This window comes from Typopeltis vanoorti, chromosome 5, assembly GCF_054136105.1.
Source record: "Typopeltis vanoorti isolate ZY-2024b chromosome 5, IOZ_Tvanoo_1.0, whole genome shotgun sequence".
Taxonomy (NCBI): domain Eukaryota; kingdom Metazoa; phylum Arthropoda; class Arachnida; order Uropygi; family Thelyphonidae; genus Typopeltis; species Typopeltis vanoorti.
In genome coordinates, this window is record NC_143553.1 from 164,966,911 (window position 1) to 164,988,165 (window position 21,255).

Consider the following 21,255-nt stretch of genomic DNA (forward strand, 5'->3'; position numbering starts at 1 on the left):
AGAGCATTATTCGATAGCTGGGCAGATTTGTGATTTGTATAATGTTAACACCTGTTTAGAGGCTGATGCCTGGAGAGGCTTATGTCAGGGTAATTCCGAGAAGAGAAATCTCATCTTGTTTGGGAATTTGAGTGTTATCAAAAACAATGCTGGTGGAAAATGGTTCTTTTTTTCTGAGAAATAAGACAGAACTGGGTTTTACTAGTGTTGAAGTTAACGAGGTTATCTGAGCCCCATTGGTGGCTTGGAGGTCGGAATTAAGGGCAGTGGTGGGTTGAAGTGAGTTGTGTAGAGTAGGGTTTGTCAAATGAAAGGGAGGAGTGTAATGTGCTGTCATCTGAAAAACTGTGTATTGGGTTAGAGGTCAGCTGAAGTAGGTCATTGATATATAGAATGAAGAGGATTGGCAAAAGAACCGAACCTTGTGGGACCCCAGCATGGTTGGATGGTGAGAGGATAGGGAGCCATCTACCATCACACACAGTGTGCATCCAGACAGGAAGCTGGCAATCCATCTGCAGAAGTCCTGAGACAGTCCAGATGATGGGAGTTTGCTTAGTAAGCCTTTGTGCCAGACTCGGTCAAAGGTTTTAGAGATATCAAGTGCAACTATTTGGGATTCACCGAATTTCTCCATACCATTTGTCCAGCGATGGGTGATGTATGAGAGTAGATCTCCTGCTGATCGGCTTCGATGCAATCCATACTGGTGGTCGCTTAATAGCTGGGTACTTTCAAGGTAGATTAGGAGTTGAGAATTGATGGTTTTCTCCATCACTTTAGATAGGACTGAAGTGAGTGAGACAGGGCAGTAGTTAGATGGCAGTGATTTGTCATCCTTTTTTAGGAATGGGTTGGATATAGACCAGTTTCCAGGCTTTGGGATAGATATACAAGTGGAGTAAGAGTGTGTTCAGATGGCATAGGATAGGAGTCAGTTCTGGTGCATAGACCAGAACAATTGGAGGAATGCCGTCAGGAGACTTTTTTGTGTCTTATTTAGACAACAGGTTTATGATATCTTTTTGGCTAAAGGATACAGGGGATATTGTATGTTGGGCAGTTGGAACGACTGGAGGGCATTGGAGGCAAAGTGTGGAGCCAGGAGGTTATTTTTTTCTATGGGTGATGTTGCAATTGAACCATCTGAGTATGATAGAGGTGGGAATAGTGTAGGGCTAAAGCTATGACCAATTGCCTTGCCAAGAGACCAAAAGGCATGGCTGCCATTTGGACAGGCTGCAAGCTTCCTGCTTTTTGCACATTCAAATTCTGTTTTAGAAGCATTGATAATTTTCTTGCATCTGTTTCGGGCTTCAGTATAGGCATTGAAGGAGGATGGGAGCTAGCTGTGGTATGCTTGATTTTTCATTTGTACAGCCTTGGCACATCTTTTGGAGAACCAGGGTTTAGTTAGGGGGACGGCAGTTCTGAGTGGTGTGGGGAATGTATGTTTTCATGCCAGTGAGGATTAATTTGGTGATACGTTCAGTGCATATGTTTGGACTGGAAGGCTGGAAACAATAGTCCAACCATGGGAATGAAGCATAGTAGTCTCGGAGACTGTCCCATTAGCACTGTTATAATGCCAAACCACTCTTGTGTGGGAGTGACTGTGTAAGCATTGTTGCATGGGGGAGGAGATGAGCACAAGGTTGTGGTCAGAATTACCCAGGGGGCTCACTACTTTCACTGCATATTTGGAGGGGTCATTAGTAAGGAAGAGATCTAGGGTATTTGGGTAGTGGTTTGGGTTATCTGGTATTCTGGTCGGTTTTTGAACAATTTGTGTAAGGTCGTTTTTGATGGTAAATGTTTCAACATCTCTGCCTGCAGGATCTGTATAACTGGAAGAGGATAGCCAATTGGTATTATGGATGTTAAAATCACCCAGGAGGATGATTTTGCTGTTAGGAGAGTGGAACTGGAGAAAATCAACTTTTAAGGAGACGAAATGAAAGAGCTCAGAGTGATTGGTGGTATAAGGAGAGCGATAGAGACAGCAGATGAATTTGACTGAGTGGGGGAAGGGATATCTTCAGCCAAAGAAGGTTGAAGTTGGGTGATTCTAGGTTAGGTGCTCTCGGGCAGGGTATGTCAGAGTGGATATATGCACAGACATCAAAACCCTTGGGTCAAAAGGAGTTCTGATGCACAGACATCAGAACCCTTGGGTCAAAAGGAGTTAAATAGTGTATAGTTAGGAAGGTTGAGATGAATAGTGCTGGGGGGAAGGTGAGATTTCTGTTAAAAAGAGTAGGTGGGGGTTTGGTGGACTGCAGATAGTAGTGGATGCTATTTAGGTTGGAATTGAGTCCACGGATGTTGGTGAAGTGTATATGCAAGGTTCTGTGAGGCATGGATTTGACCTCAAGGTTCTTGCACATTTCCTATACAGGTGTCCTTGGTGGCTACTAGTGGCATCACTTGGTTTTTGCACAAGTTTGGTTTGTTTGTAGTCTATCATCCAACTGTCGTCTCCATTTTGGTTTTTCTTCTAGTTGTCTTTGGAGTTGGCATCTTTGTTCTCTCTGGGCAAAGGTTAAATCAGGTCGAGCTTGTATGCTCGACTGGGGGCAAGTGTCCTTTAGCTTGTTGTTTCTTGTCGTTATAAATTTGGATGTGTTTGTTGGTGTGTCGCAGGTCACTTTCATGAGATGTGGGAAGTTCGTTCCATCCTTTCTTTTATCTATGGGTCCGAAAAGATGGCATTTGATGATATTTCTGGGATTGAAATTGCTAGCTTCTTATATTGGAGTGTTAACTGAATTGGATAAAGGAAATAACTACCATGATGTCTGCTGGATTTTGCAAATGCATTTAACTGAACACCACATGGAACTCTGTTACACAAATTAGAACAAATGGGGATGGATATGATTATTGGTTATGTGGATAAGCTAGACAGACATCAAAAAGTAGTATATGGAGGAACAGAAGCCAGGTGAAAGCTGCTGCTAGTGGTGGGCCAAAAGGTTCAGCTCTCGGCCCACTACTGTTTCATTTGTGCATAAATGATACAGGATATAACCTGAAAGGGAATATTCAGTTGTTTGATGATGATGATGCAAAATTAGGTAGAGTAATTAGTGAAATTAGTGAATCAAGGTAATATGGAAAGCTAGTAGGATGATTTAAATAGGTGTCAGTATAGGCAAAATATAACTGGTATCAGTTTCATGTAGAAAAGTGTAAAGTTATGCATTTTCAAATGAATCAATTACAAGCTGCATACCACATTGATGGAACCATACTCCAGGAAATAGATAAAGCTAGGGATTTAGGGGGTGGTAGTAGGCAGATAGTTGAAGTTTAGAGATCATATTACTAAGGTAGCTGATAAGAAAGATTACTTAACTGTTGAAGAATTCACTGACAAATAGAGATAAGGAAGTTGTTATTCCCATTTAAAAGGCCTTTAATATGTCCACATCTAGATTACTGTGCTCGGGTCTGGTCTCCTGGGTTTCATGGTGATGAGGAAGTGGTAGAGAGGATTCAGAGAGAAGCAACCAAGATGATGAATGGTCTGTGAAATGTTCCATATGAGGATAGATTGAGGCTGTGTGGACCTCAGAATTGGATGACAGGTAAAAAAGAGTGGCTGTGATAGAAACATTTAATTACTTAAAGGGTTTTATAGGATTGAAAGGGAAATGTTTCAGCACTTAGCTTGAGGGTGCAGAACAGGTCATCCTTGGAAGTTGAATAAATGCAAAGAACCTACTGCTCTGTTCACATCCTCCTTATACAGTTTTCAGCAGTGGCCTCTTGTTCCACCCCTTTCTCCCATTCTATGAAAAATCTCTTCCGTGTCGATTCAATAACAACCCCTAATTATCTTATATGTCTCAATCATATGCCTCTATTCACGAGGCTCTGCAACTTATATTCTCTCAATCTGTCCTCATACTCCATATCCCAAAGACTACTGACCACCTTTGTGAATTTTCTCTGGACCCTTTCCAACATATCCTCATCACCATGAAAACCTGGTGACCAAATCTGTGAACAATAATCCTTATACAGTGACATCATAACCTCTATATTTTTGCATGTCAGGGTCCTTTGCATCATTGCCATTATCTTCACAACTTGTGCAGTGTGGCCCCTGAATTTCAAGTTCCTTTCCACCATCACTCCTAGATCTCTCATCTCCTCTACTTCCTTTAAAGTTTCCTCACCAAGTGTATACTTTGCATCCCATCGTTGCTTACCAAATATCAGAACCTTACACTTTGCAACATTGAACTAACAGTTCCATGTACCTGCCCATTCATGCAATCTATTCAAGTCTTGTTGTAAGGCAATAACATCCGCTTGACTCTGCATTGCTCTCCCCAGTTTTGCATCATCTGCAAACAGCTGCATATCATTAGTTAAACTCAATGCCATCTACCATAATCATTCTTAATTTTAACTGGGTACATATCAAAAAAACTCCCTAGGATTTTCTTTATCTTCTTTAGCCAACTGCTGCTGATACTGAACTTTTGCTACCCTTAACAACTGAGTCACCCTTCTTACCTGTTCTTTGTATTCCTCATGGAACTGATTATTACTACTATTATTTTGCTGCAATAATGCATTTTTTTTTCTGTATTGTTGCATGCTTAATCTCTTCATTCATCCATTTCATACCTACCTTATTTAACCTTCTGACCCATGGAATACATTTAGAAATTGCCTCTACTAGGTAGTTCTTAAATAGCATCCAAGCAGCAAATAAGGATCACCTTTTTCACCTTTTGCTTGGCTAATTTGCTTATACATTTCCTGGTCACTACCATACACATTACCATGTCTATAGCAACATCCAACAAAGTATTTCATTCTATTCACTTCTATCTCACACCATACAGCCTCAAAACCACTATTTCTCCCCCACCCACCCCCATTGCATCTGCACCTGGTATGGACATAACTCTTTTCTATCAATAATAGTACTCCACCCCCCTTTTTACCCTTTCTATCTTCACGAAACACATCATCCCCTTTCATCTCTTTTCCTGTCAGGATATCACCCTCATCCAACTATGTCTTACATATTCCAACAATTCTTGTGTGATCAGACTCAATTAATGCAACCATTTCATTTGCATTATTTCTTACACTTCTAATATTTGTATAGAAACACAACATCTCATTTTGCGAGATCTGTAGTAAGTTTTGCTGATGACTTATCCCTACTTAACTCGAGCTATTTCTTTTTCCTTATTCATCTTAGAAACCTACTTCAAATCCAACTATTTTTTCTTGATCCCAAGTCATCTCCTTCCCTTTTTGTCTACACACATTCACATCCTCTCGGAGCATCGGCCTTTCTCATGCTATGGTCTCCTATCCACAATGAGTTTGCCTTTTCCCTGTTTGTCTTGCATACTTGTTTTTGCATTCTCTACATTCGTGCTACCCACTTCTTCATTCATAAGTACCACTTTAATCTCTCCTTCTTTACTCTGTCACTCTTTCATATTTCTTCTCACTTGCTCAAATTCATTCTCTGCACTCATTATTCTCCCTCAGCAGTATCTCCAAATAACTCACACAGACCATTCAAATGCAGTCCATCACTCTTACACAGTTCAATTCTTCCTTCAAATTCATTCTACACATTAGCAAACTGCACTCTTTTAACTTCACACATTTCTTTTTATATATCATTCATCATTCTTGCTCTCCATGTCATCTCATGACTGTAATACCTGGCCAACATACAGATTACCTTTATTGAACTTTATATTGAACTTTTAAGCTGGTAATTATTATTATTATTATTATTATTATTATTATTCAGGCCTCCATGGAGTCAAAAGACTCATCGTGGGAGGTCCTTCCTAAGAACATAAAGGCTGTCAAGACTCATCGAGGAGAGGTCCACACTAAGAAACACAAAGTCTATCATACCACTCCTTAAACTCATTGACCGTTCTCGCCCTCACCACTCCATCAGGCAATGCATTCCATGGTTCAATGACCCTCCATGCAAAGAATCCACTCCTCACCCTCTTGCTTACAGTTTCCTTTCGTAACTTCCAGGGATGGCCCCTTGTCATCACTGCTTCCTGCTGTTCAACCAAGCGAAAGAACTCCCCAGTGTCAACCCTGTAACCACCTCTCAACAGTTTAAAAGTCTCTCAGTCATATCACCTCTCCTTCTTCTATCCCCCAAACTCTACAGTCCACATTCCCTCAGCCGATCCTCATAACTATCCTTGTACAGTCCTGAAGCCATCTTTGTCATCCGTCTTTGTATCCTTTCCACAGTAATTTATCCCCCTTCAAATCCTGGAGACCAAATCTGAGAACAATAGTCCAAGTGTGGTCTGATCAGGTTCTTATACAACAGAATGATAACTGTTTTATCTCTGTAGGTCAGTGTCCTTCTCATTATTGCAGCAATCCTCTGAGTTACTTTCACCACCTTTGCAGTATGTCCCCCTAATTTCAGATTTCTATCGATCATCAACCCAAGATTTCTTGTCTCCCCTGCTTCCTTCAGTATAACTCCTCCCATAGAGTATGCAGCATCCCATCGATGTTTCCCAAACCTCAAGACCTTACATTTTGCTGCATTAAACTGACACACCCATTCATTTGCCCATCTATCTAGCTTATTCAAATCCTCTTGCAGGGCTACCACATCTGCACTATTACTAATAATCCTTCCCAGCTTCGCATCATCTGCAAACAACTGAATATCCCCTTGCAATCCACTGATATAAAGGTTAAACAATATAGGTCCTAGTACTGAGCCCTGTGGGACCCCACTTGTAACCCTCTGCCTCCTGGAAACTGCTCCACCATACACAACTCTCTGATACCTATCAGACAGCCAATCCTGAATCCACTTGACCAGTCTGACATCCAGACCCATGTGCCGACTTAAATATCAGTTTATCATGTGGCACCCTGTCAAATGCCTTTGCTAAGTCTAAGAAAATTGCAGTATATGCCTTTCCCTCATCTAATATTCTTGTAACTTTATTATAAAAGGCTAGCATATTTCTAAAACAAGAGCGCCCTGTCACAAATCCATGTTGACTCTCGCAGATAACATTACCGTCATCTGCCCAATGCTGTATACGGTCCCTCACTACTTTCTCCAAGATCTTAACAACTACTGATGACACACAGACTGGCCTATAATTAGACACTTCCAGCCTGTTACCACCCTTATGCAATGGCACTATCTTACCTTCCTTCCATTCCCTGGGCACCTTTGCCAAAGCCAGATTTTCATTGAAAAGCCAGGTTAAAGGCACTGTCAGTTCCCTAGTACATTCTCTCAAAACTCTTGGTGAAATACCATCCAGTCCCAAAGCTTTACTGACATCCAGAGTACTCAGTATCTGAAACACACTCTCCTCCTGTACCTCTAAACCTCGAACCAGCCCTATCCCTCTAGCATTAAAACTGACTCCTCTAGGGTGAAATATTCCAATAAAGTGTTCACTGAACAATTCCACTATGTCCTCTGCATCAGTTACTCTATTTCCATTTTTATCCCACAATATCATTCTTCCACAGTCATTTCTCCTCCTACTAGCCACATAGCTAAAAAATTCCCTAGGATTTTCTTTGGATCTTAGGGCCAATCTCCTCTCGTATTCCAGTTTCGCTTTCCTTACCACACTAGTCACTCTTCTGGCCTGTGTCTTATATTCTTCATGCATCCTCTCTTCACCTGTCACCTTATATCTCTTCCATAGCCTCTTTTTCACATGCAATTCCTGTTTAATATTGTTTGTCATCCACTTTACTCCAAATTGTGTCCTCTTCTTCACTCATGGTATACAACTTTCCATTGCTGCTAACAAATATTCTTTCACAATTTCCCACGCATTAATGATATCCAGGCCTTCCAATTCCTCCCTCCATGAAACTTCCCGAAGTTGATGTCGAAGACTATTATAATCACCTGCATTATAATTCCACATAAGTTCCCGTCACTTTGATACTCCTGCATGTCTATTCATTTTCCAAGTCAAATTATGACAGATTTATGGAGCAGTGCCATCATGGTTAAAGAGATACAAGGGAAGCATGTCAGTAGTGCATGGGAAGTGATCTGTGATTGCATGAAAAAAAGCTGTATCAGATTGCATACCCATGGTCAGAAGGATAAACGAAGTGGGGTTAAGTGGATGAGTAGAGATGTAAAGCAGAAGCTTCAAAAAAAAAGAAAACATTGTAGAAGGAATATAAAGTAAAATGTGATCAGCATACCAATGAGTAGTGCAAAATGCTGGCAAGTAGGGTGAATAAAATGGTAAGAAAGGCTGAATCAGATTATGACAGAAAATTAGCTAAGCAGGCCAAATTAAATACAAGATTTTTGTCACTATTGTTGTGAGTTAGAGGAAGAATGACTATGAAACAATGACTTTAATCAATACTTATGATAGGAAGGTGACAGAAACAGAAACTTTGCAAGGTAGAGAATCATCAACGTAGAGATTTTACAGTTGCTGATGTGGGAATTGAGGTGAACAAACAGGAGTTACTTACCATGTTGAAAAATATCAACATGAATACTATAGTGGGACTGGATGGCATATTAGCCTGTGTGCTACAAAAATATACAAGAGAATTGAAAGTGTCCTTGACAAAGTTTGTATAATTTAAGTTTGATCTCTGGTAAGGTTCCAAGAGTATGGAAAGAGGGTAAGATAGTATCATTATTACATGAATTTGACTCCAAGATGGAAGTAGCAAATTTCAGACCAATTAGTATCTCAGGAACAGTGGTTAACGTATTTGAAAAATTGGTCCAAGGTAAAATTCAGGAATGGATGGATAGGAATATGATATGATACTGTGGGTGGCATGGCTTTGTAAAAGGTTAGTAAAAATGATAGCGGAGTCAGATAAAGGAAATGATTATACCACATTACTAGACTTTGCAAAGGCCTTTGATTTCAACTGTTACATATATTGGAGCAAATGATGGATATAAAGCTGGTTGCATAGTTAGGGGTGGCTGATGCATTGACATCAGAGGTTGGTATGGTGGAATGGAATGAAGGTGAAAGAGGGTAACTGTTCTATTGCTTGCCTCAGTGGTCTGTACTAGGATCACTATTGTTTAATTTGTATATTAATGATATTGGGAATGATTTAAGGAACAGGATGTCTAGTTGTCTGCTAACAATACAAAACTGGAGATGCATGCTTGATAAAGGTGATGTAGATATCCTGCAGGATGATTTAAATAAATTGGCATTGTGGGAAAAGGACAAGGGTTGTCATTTAATATTGAAGAATGTAAGGTTATTCACTTTGAGATGAAAAGATGACATACTTTGTATCATATTGATGGTACTGAATTATATGAAATTGATAAGACTAGAGATTTGAGGGTGATGGTGAATAGAGATTTGAAGTTCAGAGAACACGTTGCAAAAGTTGGCAAAATAGCTCAAAGGATTACTTGGATGTTGAAGAACATATTAACAAGTAAAATAGAAGGGATTACTGCTAGCTCCATATGGATCAGCTAACTCACCTTTAATTGAGGGGGGGGGGGGAAAAAGCCGGCATAAAGATTCCACTCTTTGCAATGAGAATTGAACTGGGATGTTTTTCCAGTTGTAGGATGCAAGTCCTGTTGTGCTTCCAGCTGTGCTATGTCAACATCTATATCTGACTGGAAAGTATGTAAAGAACATCTCCTGTGATGAGGCTTGTGACTCCGTGGAGGCTTAGAAAAATAATATTATAGCACACCTGGTAGCTAGTATTCTTAATTATGAAACCTTATTCTGTTCCTGTTTAGTACAATAAAAAGAGCTCATCCAAGCATGTGTTAGAAGATCACATATGAAGATGAAGAGTTTTGCCTTCTGGATGCTTGGATTTTTCAACACAGAAAGACTTGCATGCCCCCCCACACACACAGTCTTTAATAGGTCATTGGATTCAATATATATAAGAAGATATATACTCATTATAAAATTGTTTTGTTTAATTTTCTAAATTACAAAATAATTTGATGTGCATTACTAATTTATAAAGTATAGACTGTTATTTGTTTTTCAGTGAAGTTGCTGGTCCAACTTTAGGAGGGTTTTTAAGTGATTTCTTGACATTTCCTTGGGCTTCTACCATAATGGCTGCATGTTCTCTATTTGTTGTAAGTTACATTTATATGAAGCATATTTTATCATAGTTCTTAATCATTATGCCTTAAATACACTGTACACAATTACTTAACCATGGTTGGATATGTTTGAATCAGCAGTTTAAATTTTATACTGGTTCTCCTAATTGTTTTTATAAAAAAAAGTGTTGGGAGTGATGGTGAATAGAGATTTGAAGTTCAGAGAACACATAGCAAAAGTTGGCAAAATAGCTCAAAGGATTACTTGGATGTTGAAGAACATATTAATAAATTGTAAGATAAGCCTTACTATTTGTCAATGTATCCTTCATTTTTTTTAATATGCATTCTACCCACAATGAACAATAGACTGGGCTGAGTGGACTGAGCATTAGGTAATCTAGGAAACCCTATATATTCTAAATGTGAAACTATTTTTCAAGCCGCTTCAGGCCTCCAATAAGTGAAATGATAGTCTCTTGCCAAGTGATGAAATTCATCTACCACATAGACATTTGTCTAATATCCATATTCATGGTGGAGCCTATTGGTTGGAGAGCAGACATATTATCAACTTGTACAGTACTCATCGTGAACATGCTACAGAGAAAAAGTTAACTGTTCAACATGAATTTCATCTGTTATTTCTTTTCCAAGACTGGACTTATCCAGAAATTTATTTAATTTCTTAATTTACTGTTGTGTCAGGTCTCTTCAGATGCAGAGTGGTACATTTGCAGAGTGTTACCATAATATGTTGTTTCCTTTGGTATTCTTTTTTGTCATGTATTGATGCTACATGTCCTTTGTCATGCTTCATTATTATATTATTATTATCATTATTATACAGGTTTCTCCATGGAGTCAAAAGACTCATCATGGGCGACTCATGCTAACCATTATTCACACAATACTTATCATACCTCTCCTTAAATGCATTCACTGTTAAAGCACTCCCAACTACCTCTAACAATTCATTCGACTCACTCATCACTGTCTAAGCAAAAAATCTAGTCCACTCACCTTTAATAATCACACTCTTACACAACTTCTAGGAGTGACTACTATTTGTTCTCTCCCTATTTGGCATGTATTGGAAAATTTCTTTTGTGTCAATCTTATAGAATTTCTTTAATAACTTATAAGTTTCTATCATACCCTGGGACACTAACAACCACTTCATAACTATTATGATAAGATTATCATTCTATTTAGAGAGAAAACTGAGCTCATTTAATTTTTGTATAAATTTAGAGGAGAAAGTTTTGGCTTGTGTACAAAGCTACTTCAGATTCATTGTCATGAGGAATGTGCATAGGTATTTATTAATATTATTGAGAAAATCCATTGCTGGAACTTTTTTTTATGGTAACTATGGATCAAAACCTTTAGCTACTAGTACAGGTATCTCATAATTTGTTGAAATCAAATGTCAGAATCTCAGGTTGCATCTCAAGTTGTCTGAGGTGTTACTAATAGTTTTCTAAGCATCAAAAGTACAGCTAGGAGGATGACATTTCTTACTTAGTAAAAGTAAACTTTTGAATATGTCATGTCAGTATCCATATCATAATCTGAAACAGATGACACCGTGTAGATGATTTATCAGAAGAGATTTGCTTGTGGATCAATGAGCCTAATTAAACTGAAGTGTATGTTCGAGTAGACAACAAGAAGTACAAGTAATTCTTGTTGTCTACTCACACATACACTTCAGTTTAATTAGGCATTGTTGTCTACTCAAACATACACTTCAGTTTAATTAGGCTCATTGATCCAGAAGCAAATCTCTTCTGATAAATAATCTACACAGTGTCATCTGTTTCAGATTATGATATGGCTACTGACACGACATATTCAAAAGTTTACATTTACTAAGCAAGAAATGTCATCCTCCTAGCTGTACTCTTGATGCTTAGAAAACTATTAGTAACACCTCAGACAACTTGAGATGCAACCCGAGATTCTGACATTTGATTTCAACAAATTATGAGATACCTGTACTAGCAGTTAAAGGTTTTGATCCATAGTTACCATAAAAAAAAATAATTTCCAGCAATGGATTTTCTCAATAACATTAATAAATACCTATGCACATTCCTCATGACAATGAATTTGAAGTAGCCTTGTACACAAGGCAAAACTTTCTCCTCTAAATTTATACAAAAATTTGTACAAAGCCTTTACATAATAAAGTTGGTTAAAAGAGGCAAAATTTTCAGCCATGTTTCTTGGCTGTTCTCATTGAAAACTAAGGTTTGCACTTGAAGGCTGCAATGAAATATTCTATTCTAGCTACCATGAAGACAGTCAGAATACAATAACAATGAATTTAAATATTTTGACAACCATGTGTTGTACATCAGAAGAGAGCATGATCAATATTACCATTAGAATCCGTAAAAAATATAGCACTTAATATATGGATTACTAAATATATCTCAAAGATTGTTAAGTAATCTGGGTTTTTTTTTTAATCCATATGAATAGAGTGACTGATGCAGAGGACATAGTGAAATTGTTCAGTGAACACTTTATTGGAGTATTTCATCCTGGAGGAGTCAGTTTTAATACTATAAGGATAGGGCAGGTTCGAGGTTTAGAGGTACGGGAGGAGAGTGTGTTTCAAATACTGAGTACTCTGGATGTCAATAAAGCTGTGGGACTGGACGGTATTTCACCATGAGTTTTGAGAGAATGTGCTAGGGAACTGACGATGCCTTTAACCTGGCTTTTCAATGAAAGTCTGGCTTCGGCAAAGGTGCCCTGGGAATGGAAGGAAATTAAGATAGTGCCATTGCATAAGGGTGGTAACAGACTGGAAGTGTCTAATTATAGGCCAGCTTGTGTGTCATCAGTAGTTGTTAAGATCTTGGAGAAAGTAGTGAGGGACAGTATACAACATTGGGCAGATGAGGGTAATGTTATCTGTGAGAGTCAACATGGATTTGTGAGAGGGCGTGCTTGTTTTATCAATATGCTAGCCTTTTATAATAAAGTTACAAGAGCATTAGATGAGGGAAAGGCATATACTACCATTTTCTTAGACTTAGCGAAGGCATTTCACAGAGTGCCACATGATAAGCTAATATTTAAGTTCCAGCACATTGATCTGGATGTCAGATTGGTCAACTGGATTCAGGATTGGCTGTCTGATAGGTATCAGAGAGTTGTGTATAGTGGAGCAGTTTCCAGGAGGCAGAGGGTTACAAGTGGCGTCCCACAGGGCTCAGTACTGGGACCTATATTGTTTAACCTTTATATCAGTGACATTGTCAGTGGATTGCAAGGGGATATTCAGTTGTTTGCAGATGATGCAAAGCTGGGAAGGATTATTAGTAATAGTGCAGATGTGGTGGCCCTGCAAGAGGATTTGAATAAGCCTGATAGATGGGCAAGGCAGGCAACGGGAAACCACCTTGCTCATAATCATCTCTCCCTAGAATGGTAGCATATAGCTACCCTCCCCCGGCCGTATGGCAGATGGGAACCAGAAGATAGCTGGGCAAATGATGGGAGGTGTCATTTTAATCCACAAAATGTAAGGTCTTGAGGTTTGGGAAACATCGATGGGACGCTATAGGAGTTATACTGGAGGAAGTAGGGGAGACAAGAGATCTGGGGTTGATGTTTGACAGAAACCTGAAATTTAGGGGACATATTGCACAGGTGGTGAAGGTAACACAGACGATTGCTGCAATAATGAGAAGGACACTGACCTGTAGAGATAAAAGGGTTATCATCCATTGTATAAGACTCTGATCAGACCATACTTAGACTATTGTTCTCAGATTTGGCCCCCAGGATTTGAAGGGGATAAATTAACTGTGGAAAGTGTACAAAGGCAGATAACAAAAATAGTTTCAGGTCTGTACAATGTTAGTTATGAGGATCAGTTGAGGGTATGTGGATTACAGAGTTTGGTGGATAGAAGAAGGAGAGGTGATATGATTGAGACTTTTAAACTGTTGAAAGGTGGTTACAGGGTTGACACTGGGGAGTTCTTTTGCTTGGTTGAACAGAGGGAAGGAGTGATGACAAGAGGCCATTTCTGGAAGTTATGAAAGGAAACCATGAGCAAGAGGGTGAGGAGTGGTTGAACCATGGAATGCATTGCCTGATGGAGTGGTGAGAGTGAGAGCGATCAATGAGTTTAAGGAGTGATATGATAGACTTTGTGTTCCTTATGGGAGGGACCTTCCCTCGATGAGTCTTGATAGACTGTGTTTCTTAGGAAGGACCTCCCACGATGAGTCTTTTAATTCCATGGAGGCCTGGATAATAATAATAATAATAATAATAATATATTAAGTGCTTTATTTCTTACGAATTCTAATGGTAATATTGATCATGCTCGTCTTCTGATGTACAACACATGGTTGTCATGATATTTAAATTCATTGTTATTATATTCTGACTGTCTTCGTGGTAGCTAGAATGGAATATTTCATGGCAGCCTTCACTGCAAACCTTAGTTTTCAATGAGAATAGCCAAGTAACATGGCTGAAAATTTTGCTTCTTTTAACCAACTTTATTATAAAAATGCTTTGTTCCATTTGAGTAACTTATAATGCCTGTGCTTCTGTTTTTAATTAGATACTTGATGATATTTGATCAGATACACCAGAGCATTATCACCCTATGATATCGATGCTATATTTTTATTATTATCATCGTCATCACCTGACCTCCATGAAGTCAAAGGACTCTTTGCTGGAGATCTGTATTATCTTATGCCAAAAGATCGAGCCTTGCCTTGAACTCATTAACAGTTCTCAAACTCTCCACACTTTCAGGCACTTCATTCCACTCACTAATCACTCTCCATGCAGAGAACCTGCTGCTCATACCCTCAGAGATGAATATGATAAATGATATCAGAGAGTACAATGTTGATTATAAAGATAGACCGAGGACATGTGAACTGCAGAGTTTGGTGGATAGAAGGCAAAGAGGAGGATATGATCAAGACATTTAAGCTGTTGAAGGGTTATTACTGTATTAACACTGAGGAGATTTTTCATATTGTAGAATACAGGAAAATAAGGACAAAGGGTCATCTTTGGAAGTTACAAAAGGAGGTGGTGAGTAAAAGGGTAAGAATTTTTTTTGCATAGAGAGTGGGAGAAACATTGAATGAGAGGATGGTGAAACATATAGACTTTAGATGATTTTAAGGAGTGGTATGATAGATTTTGTTTTGACTACTGTTGATCTCCCACTATGGGTAGTGTGACTTCATGGAGAATAATAATAACAGTAATAATGACTTTATTTTCCTGCCATTTCCACCTTCTCAACATCATCACCTGCGTGATGATGTTACACATATACACACACAGAGACAAGCTACATTACATTTCAAACAGTATACCAAAGTGACAGTGACTTGATCAACCATTATTCTACTGGCCTGACCTCTATTGGAAAAAAAAAACTACATCAAAGTTATATCCTGTTTATAACATGGTGATAAAACAAATTCATATAAATACTTTTAATACAACAATAGTGGTGGTCTGATGAATAATTTAACATCAGTTCGTTAAGGCTAAGATCCTAGAGTACTATATTTCTAATTATAATTTAGGTAGAATTATGATTTAGGTAAAATATATTATTTTTATCATCATCATCAAATAGCTGACTGCCATGTACCCTCAAGGAGTGTACAGGATATGATAGTACTACATAAAAAATTTACATCATTACTGACTTCCTATCTACAATTTTCCCCCAATTCAGTCTGATACTGGTCAAGAACTCCAACACTATCAGATCTTATATTTCTATCTTCTGAGGCACTTTTTACTGCATCAGTCCACCTATATCTTGGTCTTCTCTGGATCTTTTCCCTACCACCCTGGCAAAGAACCCTTGTTTTGATAATCTTTCCTCTCCCATTCTGTTTAAGTGACAATACAGCCTGAGATTAGGTCTGCTAACACATTCCTGGATGCTGACATTGTCAAGTTCTTTCCTAATATTCCTTGTTTTTAATATGATATTGCCATTGATGCCATCTGTTCATGCTGTTAATCTTTCTAAGGACTCTCTTATCTGCAGTCTCTAGTCTTTGATCAAATGTTTTACTTCTGCTCCACCTCTCAGATTCATATGTTAAAATTGGTTTGAACACTGTCATGTATATAGCTAATTTAGTGTTTTTTCTAATTTCTCTCTTATTCCATATAAATTTATTCAGTTGACTTCCTACCATACCAGCTTTGTTGATTGTCTACTTCCATGTTTAATTTACGATCTTCACTAAGAAATGTGCCTAAGTAGCTTAAATGTTTCACTTGTTCTATAGGTTCTCCATTCACAATGCAGTTGATATTTTCAATGCTTCTACCTATTTTCTTTGGCTTGTTATTGCTAACCTTCATACCATATTCTTCATACCATAATCTTTATATCAACATGCCCGCTAGAGGGCCAGACGGATGGTTGTGTTTTCAGAGAGCTCCCGAAAGTTAAGTACAATTTTGAGTAAAAATTAGAATATAGGTTAAAATCATAACATAATATTGCCTAATTTTGGTTGCTTGTTGTGTCTGTGGGATTTTGGTGTGAATTCCGTTATTTAATTTAGTATTTAATGTTATGTTTCATAGATTTGAATATGGCGCCAATGCGACATAAGATAATGGCGTCCAAAAATACGATGCCATTGTTCAAAAACTATACTGTGAGAGAGTTTGTCCAATGTGATGTGTGTGGGATGTATGCATTCCCGAATGAGGCTGGAATTTGGATTGAAAGTGATAGTGGTGGGAGAATGTGCAGAAAGTGTAAGCAAAGTGTTGAAGTATGTGTCAGGTTGTGAGATAGTTATAGTTGAAGAAAACCAGAATTGCCAGAATGTGAGTGAAAATAGTGGCTTGATAGGGAATTGCGATGCACAAGATGGCAATGAGAGCAATGATCTAAGAAAGAATGAAAGCAACCATACAGAGAGAGAAAATGGTTTACATGATAAAAATAATGAGGAATTATTTGTAGGAAGTGAGATCGCTAGGTTGCGCGCAGTGATACAAAATGCGCAGCGGCAATTAGAGCACCTGCAAAACTCTTTCCAGAGTGATTCGGCTAATGTAAATAAACAGTGTAAGAATGGGAGAGTTTCTGAAATGAAGGAAAGAGTGTTGTATGGTGACTTGTTATTAAGAGGGGTGATAGATGGCAGTGTAACTAAATCGTACTTACCAGGTGCGAAATTTAAGGATGTAAGTGAGAGTATTAGAGTGCAAAACCAGAGGGTGAAAGAATTAATAATTGTGGCAGGTACGAATGAATTGAAAGGTGATAAATTTTTTATGAGAGAGGACTTGAAAGTATTGTTAAAGGTAGCAAAAGAAAAGAGTGACAGAGTTAGAATGGTTAGTCTGTTGCCGCAGTATGACAGAGAGGAGTTTAGAAGGAGGGCCATAATCGCAAATGACATTATGCGCAGGTTATGCAGACAGTGTGGTGTGGAATTCATGGACGTGTGGAATGAGTTTGAAGGGCAAAAGGTCTTATACAAGATGGATGGCCTGCATTTGAATGGACTTGGTGTGCGGAGACTGGAAAGAGTGTTGCTGAATGAAGTGAAAATGGATGTGCAAAACCAGGGAAACTAGAACTACCAAGAAGGGGGGGGGGAAATGGATATGCAGACATCAGTGAGACAGATGAGTGTAAGAATGTATATAATGTACCCGAGCCAGCACTAAGAACAAAAAATGAGAATGGGTCATTTGGAATAACGCATCAGTATAGGGGTAGGACTAAGGGATCACTGCATTTCATGTATACTAATGCCAGGAGTATTAGGAACAAGAAGGAAGAATTTTTGGCCTTGATTGGCTCTTTCTGGCCACAGGTTATTGGCATTAGTGAAACATGGCCGACGGAAGATGATATACCTAGTGGGATAGAATGTGTAGGTTATAATGTGTTTGGGAGGCACAAAGAGAATGAAATGGGGGGAGGGGTATTATTGATGATAGCTGATGAACTGCAGCCAAGGAGAACTGAAGTTGTATCGCAGGATAGTGAAAGGAGCTCATTTGAGGCTATTTGGTGTGAGATTGAGACTGGCAGAAAAAAATATACATTTGGGTGCTATAGACCAGGTGATGGAATAGATGGTGGAGATAGTATGCATAGGGAAATTGATGAAATGAGTGGAAGGAGGGTAATTATTATGGGGGATTTCAACTGTGGTGATATTGATTGGAAGGAGCAGAGGACACATGTGAGGAAGGAAAAGGATTTTATTCAATTATTAAGGGATAACTATCTGAGACAGCATGTAATTGAAAATACTAGGGGTGTGAGAGTGGCTTGACCTGGTATTAGCATCTGAGAATTTGACTATAATGAATATGACCATGTTGCCACCTATTGGTGAGAGTGATCATACGGTCTTGACCTGGGAGGTGGCTAAAGGTGTCAAATTTTCGATTAAGACAGGGTATATGTGGAATTACCGTGCTGGCAAGTATGACAAGCTTAGGAGATTGCTTGGATCAGTGCCATGGCATGTACAACTGCAAGGGCTGGACGTCAATAGAGCATGGGAAGTAGTCAAGGAGCATTTACAGGAGGTTATGGCTGATTGTATACCTAGAGTCCTAATAGAAAAACAAGTAGGGATTAAATGGATGAATAACACCATTAAGCTTGAGCTGCAAAAAAAGAAACAACTGTGGAGGGAATTTAAACAAAGGGGTGACCTGCAGGCACACGAACGGTATAAAGTGCAGGCCAGAAAGGTAACGAGTGTGGTAAAAAAAGCAAAAGCGGATTATGAAAGGAAACTAGCTATACAAGCAAAAGAGAATCCCAAACAGTTCTTTCAACATGCTGCAAGCAAGAAAAAAACTGTACACGGCAAAATGATTTTAAGGAATGACGATGGTAAGGAGGTCACTGAATCAGTCGATATAGTGGAGTTACTGAGCGTGCACTTTGCAAAAGCATATCATCCAGGTGGTGACATTGAAAAAATAAAGGAACCATTAGTTTATACAGGAATAGTGATGAATGAAGTGAGGTGACTAGTCTATTACAGAACCTTAATGTGAACACATCTGTGGGATTGGATGGTATACCGGCACGGGTCTTGCGTGAAGCGGCTAAGGAATTATCAGTGCCCTTGACCATGTTGTTTAATCTGAGTCTCAGGTCTGGTTTAGTCCTGAAGGTGTGAAAAAAGGGGATAATAGTTTCACTGCATAAAGGAGAATCCAAGACTACAGTTGCAAATTACCGACCGATCAGCATATCAGGAGTCGTCAAGATCTTGGAGAAAGTAGTCAAGGGAAAAATACAGGAATGGATTAGTGAAAATGAGATACTGTACAGGGGACAGCATGGCTTTGTGAAGGTAGATCATGCTTCAGTAACTTGCTCAAGTTTTATAACAAGGTGACTGCTGAACTGGAGAAGGGAAATGGGTTTACAGTGATACTGCTGGACCTGGCAAAGGCGTTTGACAGGATAAAACATGGAATACTAATCCGTAAACTACAACATATGGGAATGGATATAGGGTTGGTAAGATGGATAGGTGGTTGGTTGATGGAGAGATATCAAAGAGTAGTTTATTCAGGAGTAGAGTCCAAAAGACGGCTTGTGACTAGTGGTGTGCTGCAGGATTCTGTTCTTGGACCACTGTTGTTTAATTTGTTCATTAACGATATAGGGAAGGATCTAAGTGGAACAATTCATTTGTTCAATGATGATGCAAAGTTGGGTAGGGCAATAGTGAATGCAGAAGATGTCAAAGTCTTGCAGGATGACTTAGATAGATTGGAGTTCTGGGCTAAGGAGAATGGATGTCAATTTAATGTGACAAAATGTAAGGTTATGCATTTTGTGGGGAAAAGATTAGCAGCGGTATACCACATTGGTGGAACTGTACTCCAAGAGATTGATGAGGCCAGTGACTTGGGAGTGTTGGTGGATAGGGAGATGAAGTTTAGGGGACACATTGCAAAAGTAGCTAAATCAGCTCATCAACTCACTTGGTTGTTGAAAAATACCTTGACGAGCAGAGACAAGCAAGTTATTGTACCTCTGTACCGAGCCTTGATAAGACCTCATCTCAACTACTGTGCCCAGATTTGGTCACCTCGGTTCCTTCTTGATGGGGAGGAGGTGGAGAGGATCCAGAGGCAAGTGACTAAGATGATAACAGGTCTATGGAATGAACCATATGAGAACAGGTTGAAGATTTGTGGGTTGCAGAAACTAGTTGATAGGCGGAAAAGGGGAGATATGATTGAGACATTCAAATTGCTAAAGGGATTCTATAGGATTAATTCAGAGGATATTTTTGAGATCAGGACTGGTGGTGGGAGAACTAGGGGACACCTATGGAAGCTGGGCAAGAGTGTGGTTAGCAGGGGTGTTAGAGCTGGGTTCTTTACTTTTAGAGTGGTAAATGAGTGGAATAATCTGCCAGAGTCTGTTGTGGGTGCTATGACGGTGAATGAGTTCAAGGCAAGGTATGATAGATACTGTGAGAATGTAATCGCATAGTTGTGTGGACATGATGTTTAGGGCCTCCCTCGATGAGTCTAAGGACTCCTGGAGTCGCCTGAAATAATAATAATAATATCTGTTACAACAGTTATTCAATTTAGTCAGGGAATCTTGCAGACTTATAGTGGATTTATTTAGAAGTATAACATCATCCTCATAAAGCAAAGAGCTGACATTAACATCTCCAATTTTGATATCAGGTTTAATACCACCTTTAGCCTGCATTGGCCATGCAGGCTAAAGAGAATCCTAAACAGTTTTTTCGATATGTTGCAAGTAAAAGGAAAAATGTATATGGCAGAATGATTTTAAAGAATGCCGATGGTAGGGAGGTAGCTGAATCAGTTGATTTAGTTGAGTTACTGAGTGAGCACTTTGCAAGTATATATCATCCAGGTGATGACATTGCAGAAATGAATGAACCAGTAGATTATACGGGAATTGTGGTGAATGAAGTGGAGGTGAATAGTCTATTGCATAACCTCAATGTCAATACATCTGTCGGATTGGATGGTATACCAGCTCGTGTCGTACGAGAAGTGGCTAAAGAATTGTCAATACCCTTGACCATTTTGTTTAATTTGAGTCTCGGGTCTGGGTTAGTCCCGAGGGGGGG

At 39.0% G+C, this 21,255-nt stretch overlaps 1 protein-coding gene across 4 annotated transcripts in view; it reads left to right on the forward strand.

The window, feature by feature from the left end:
• Positions 1–21,255, forward strand: part of LOC150107025 (MFS-type transporter SLC18B1-like) — a 508,245-nt gene that overhangs the window by 368,183 nt on the left and 118,807 nt on the right. For 3 of the 4 annotated variants that reach the window (XM_090392899.1, XM_090392901.1, XM_090392900.1), the window contains exon 13: positions 10,042–10,135. In XM_090392899.1, the coding sequence (XP_090249025.1) occupies positions 10,042–10,135 (94 nt within the window). Of the gene's footprint in view, positions 1–10,022; positions 10,136–21,255 lie in introns of all 4 variants that reach the window. The other variant, XR_016548342.1, reaches the window with a different exon arrangement.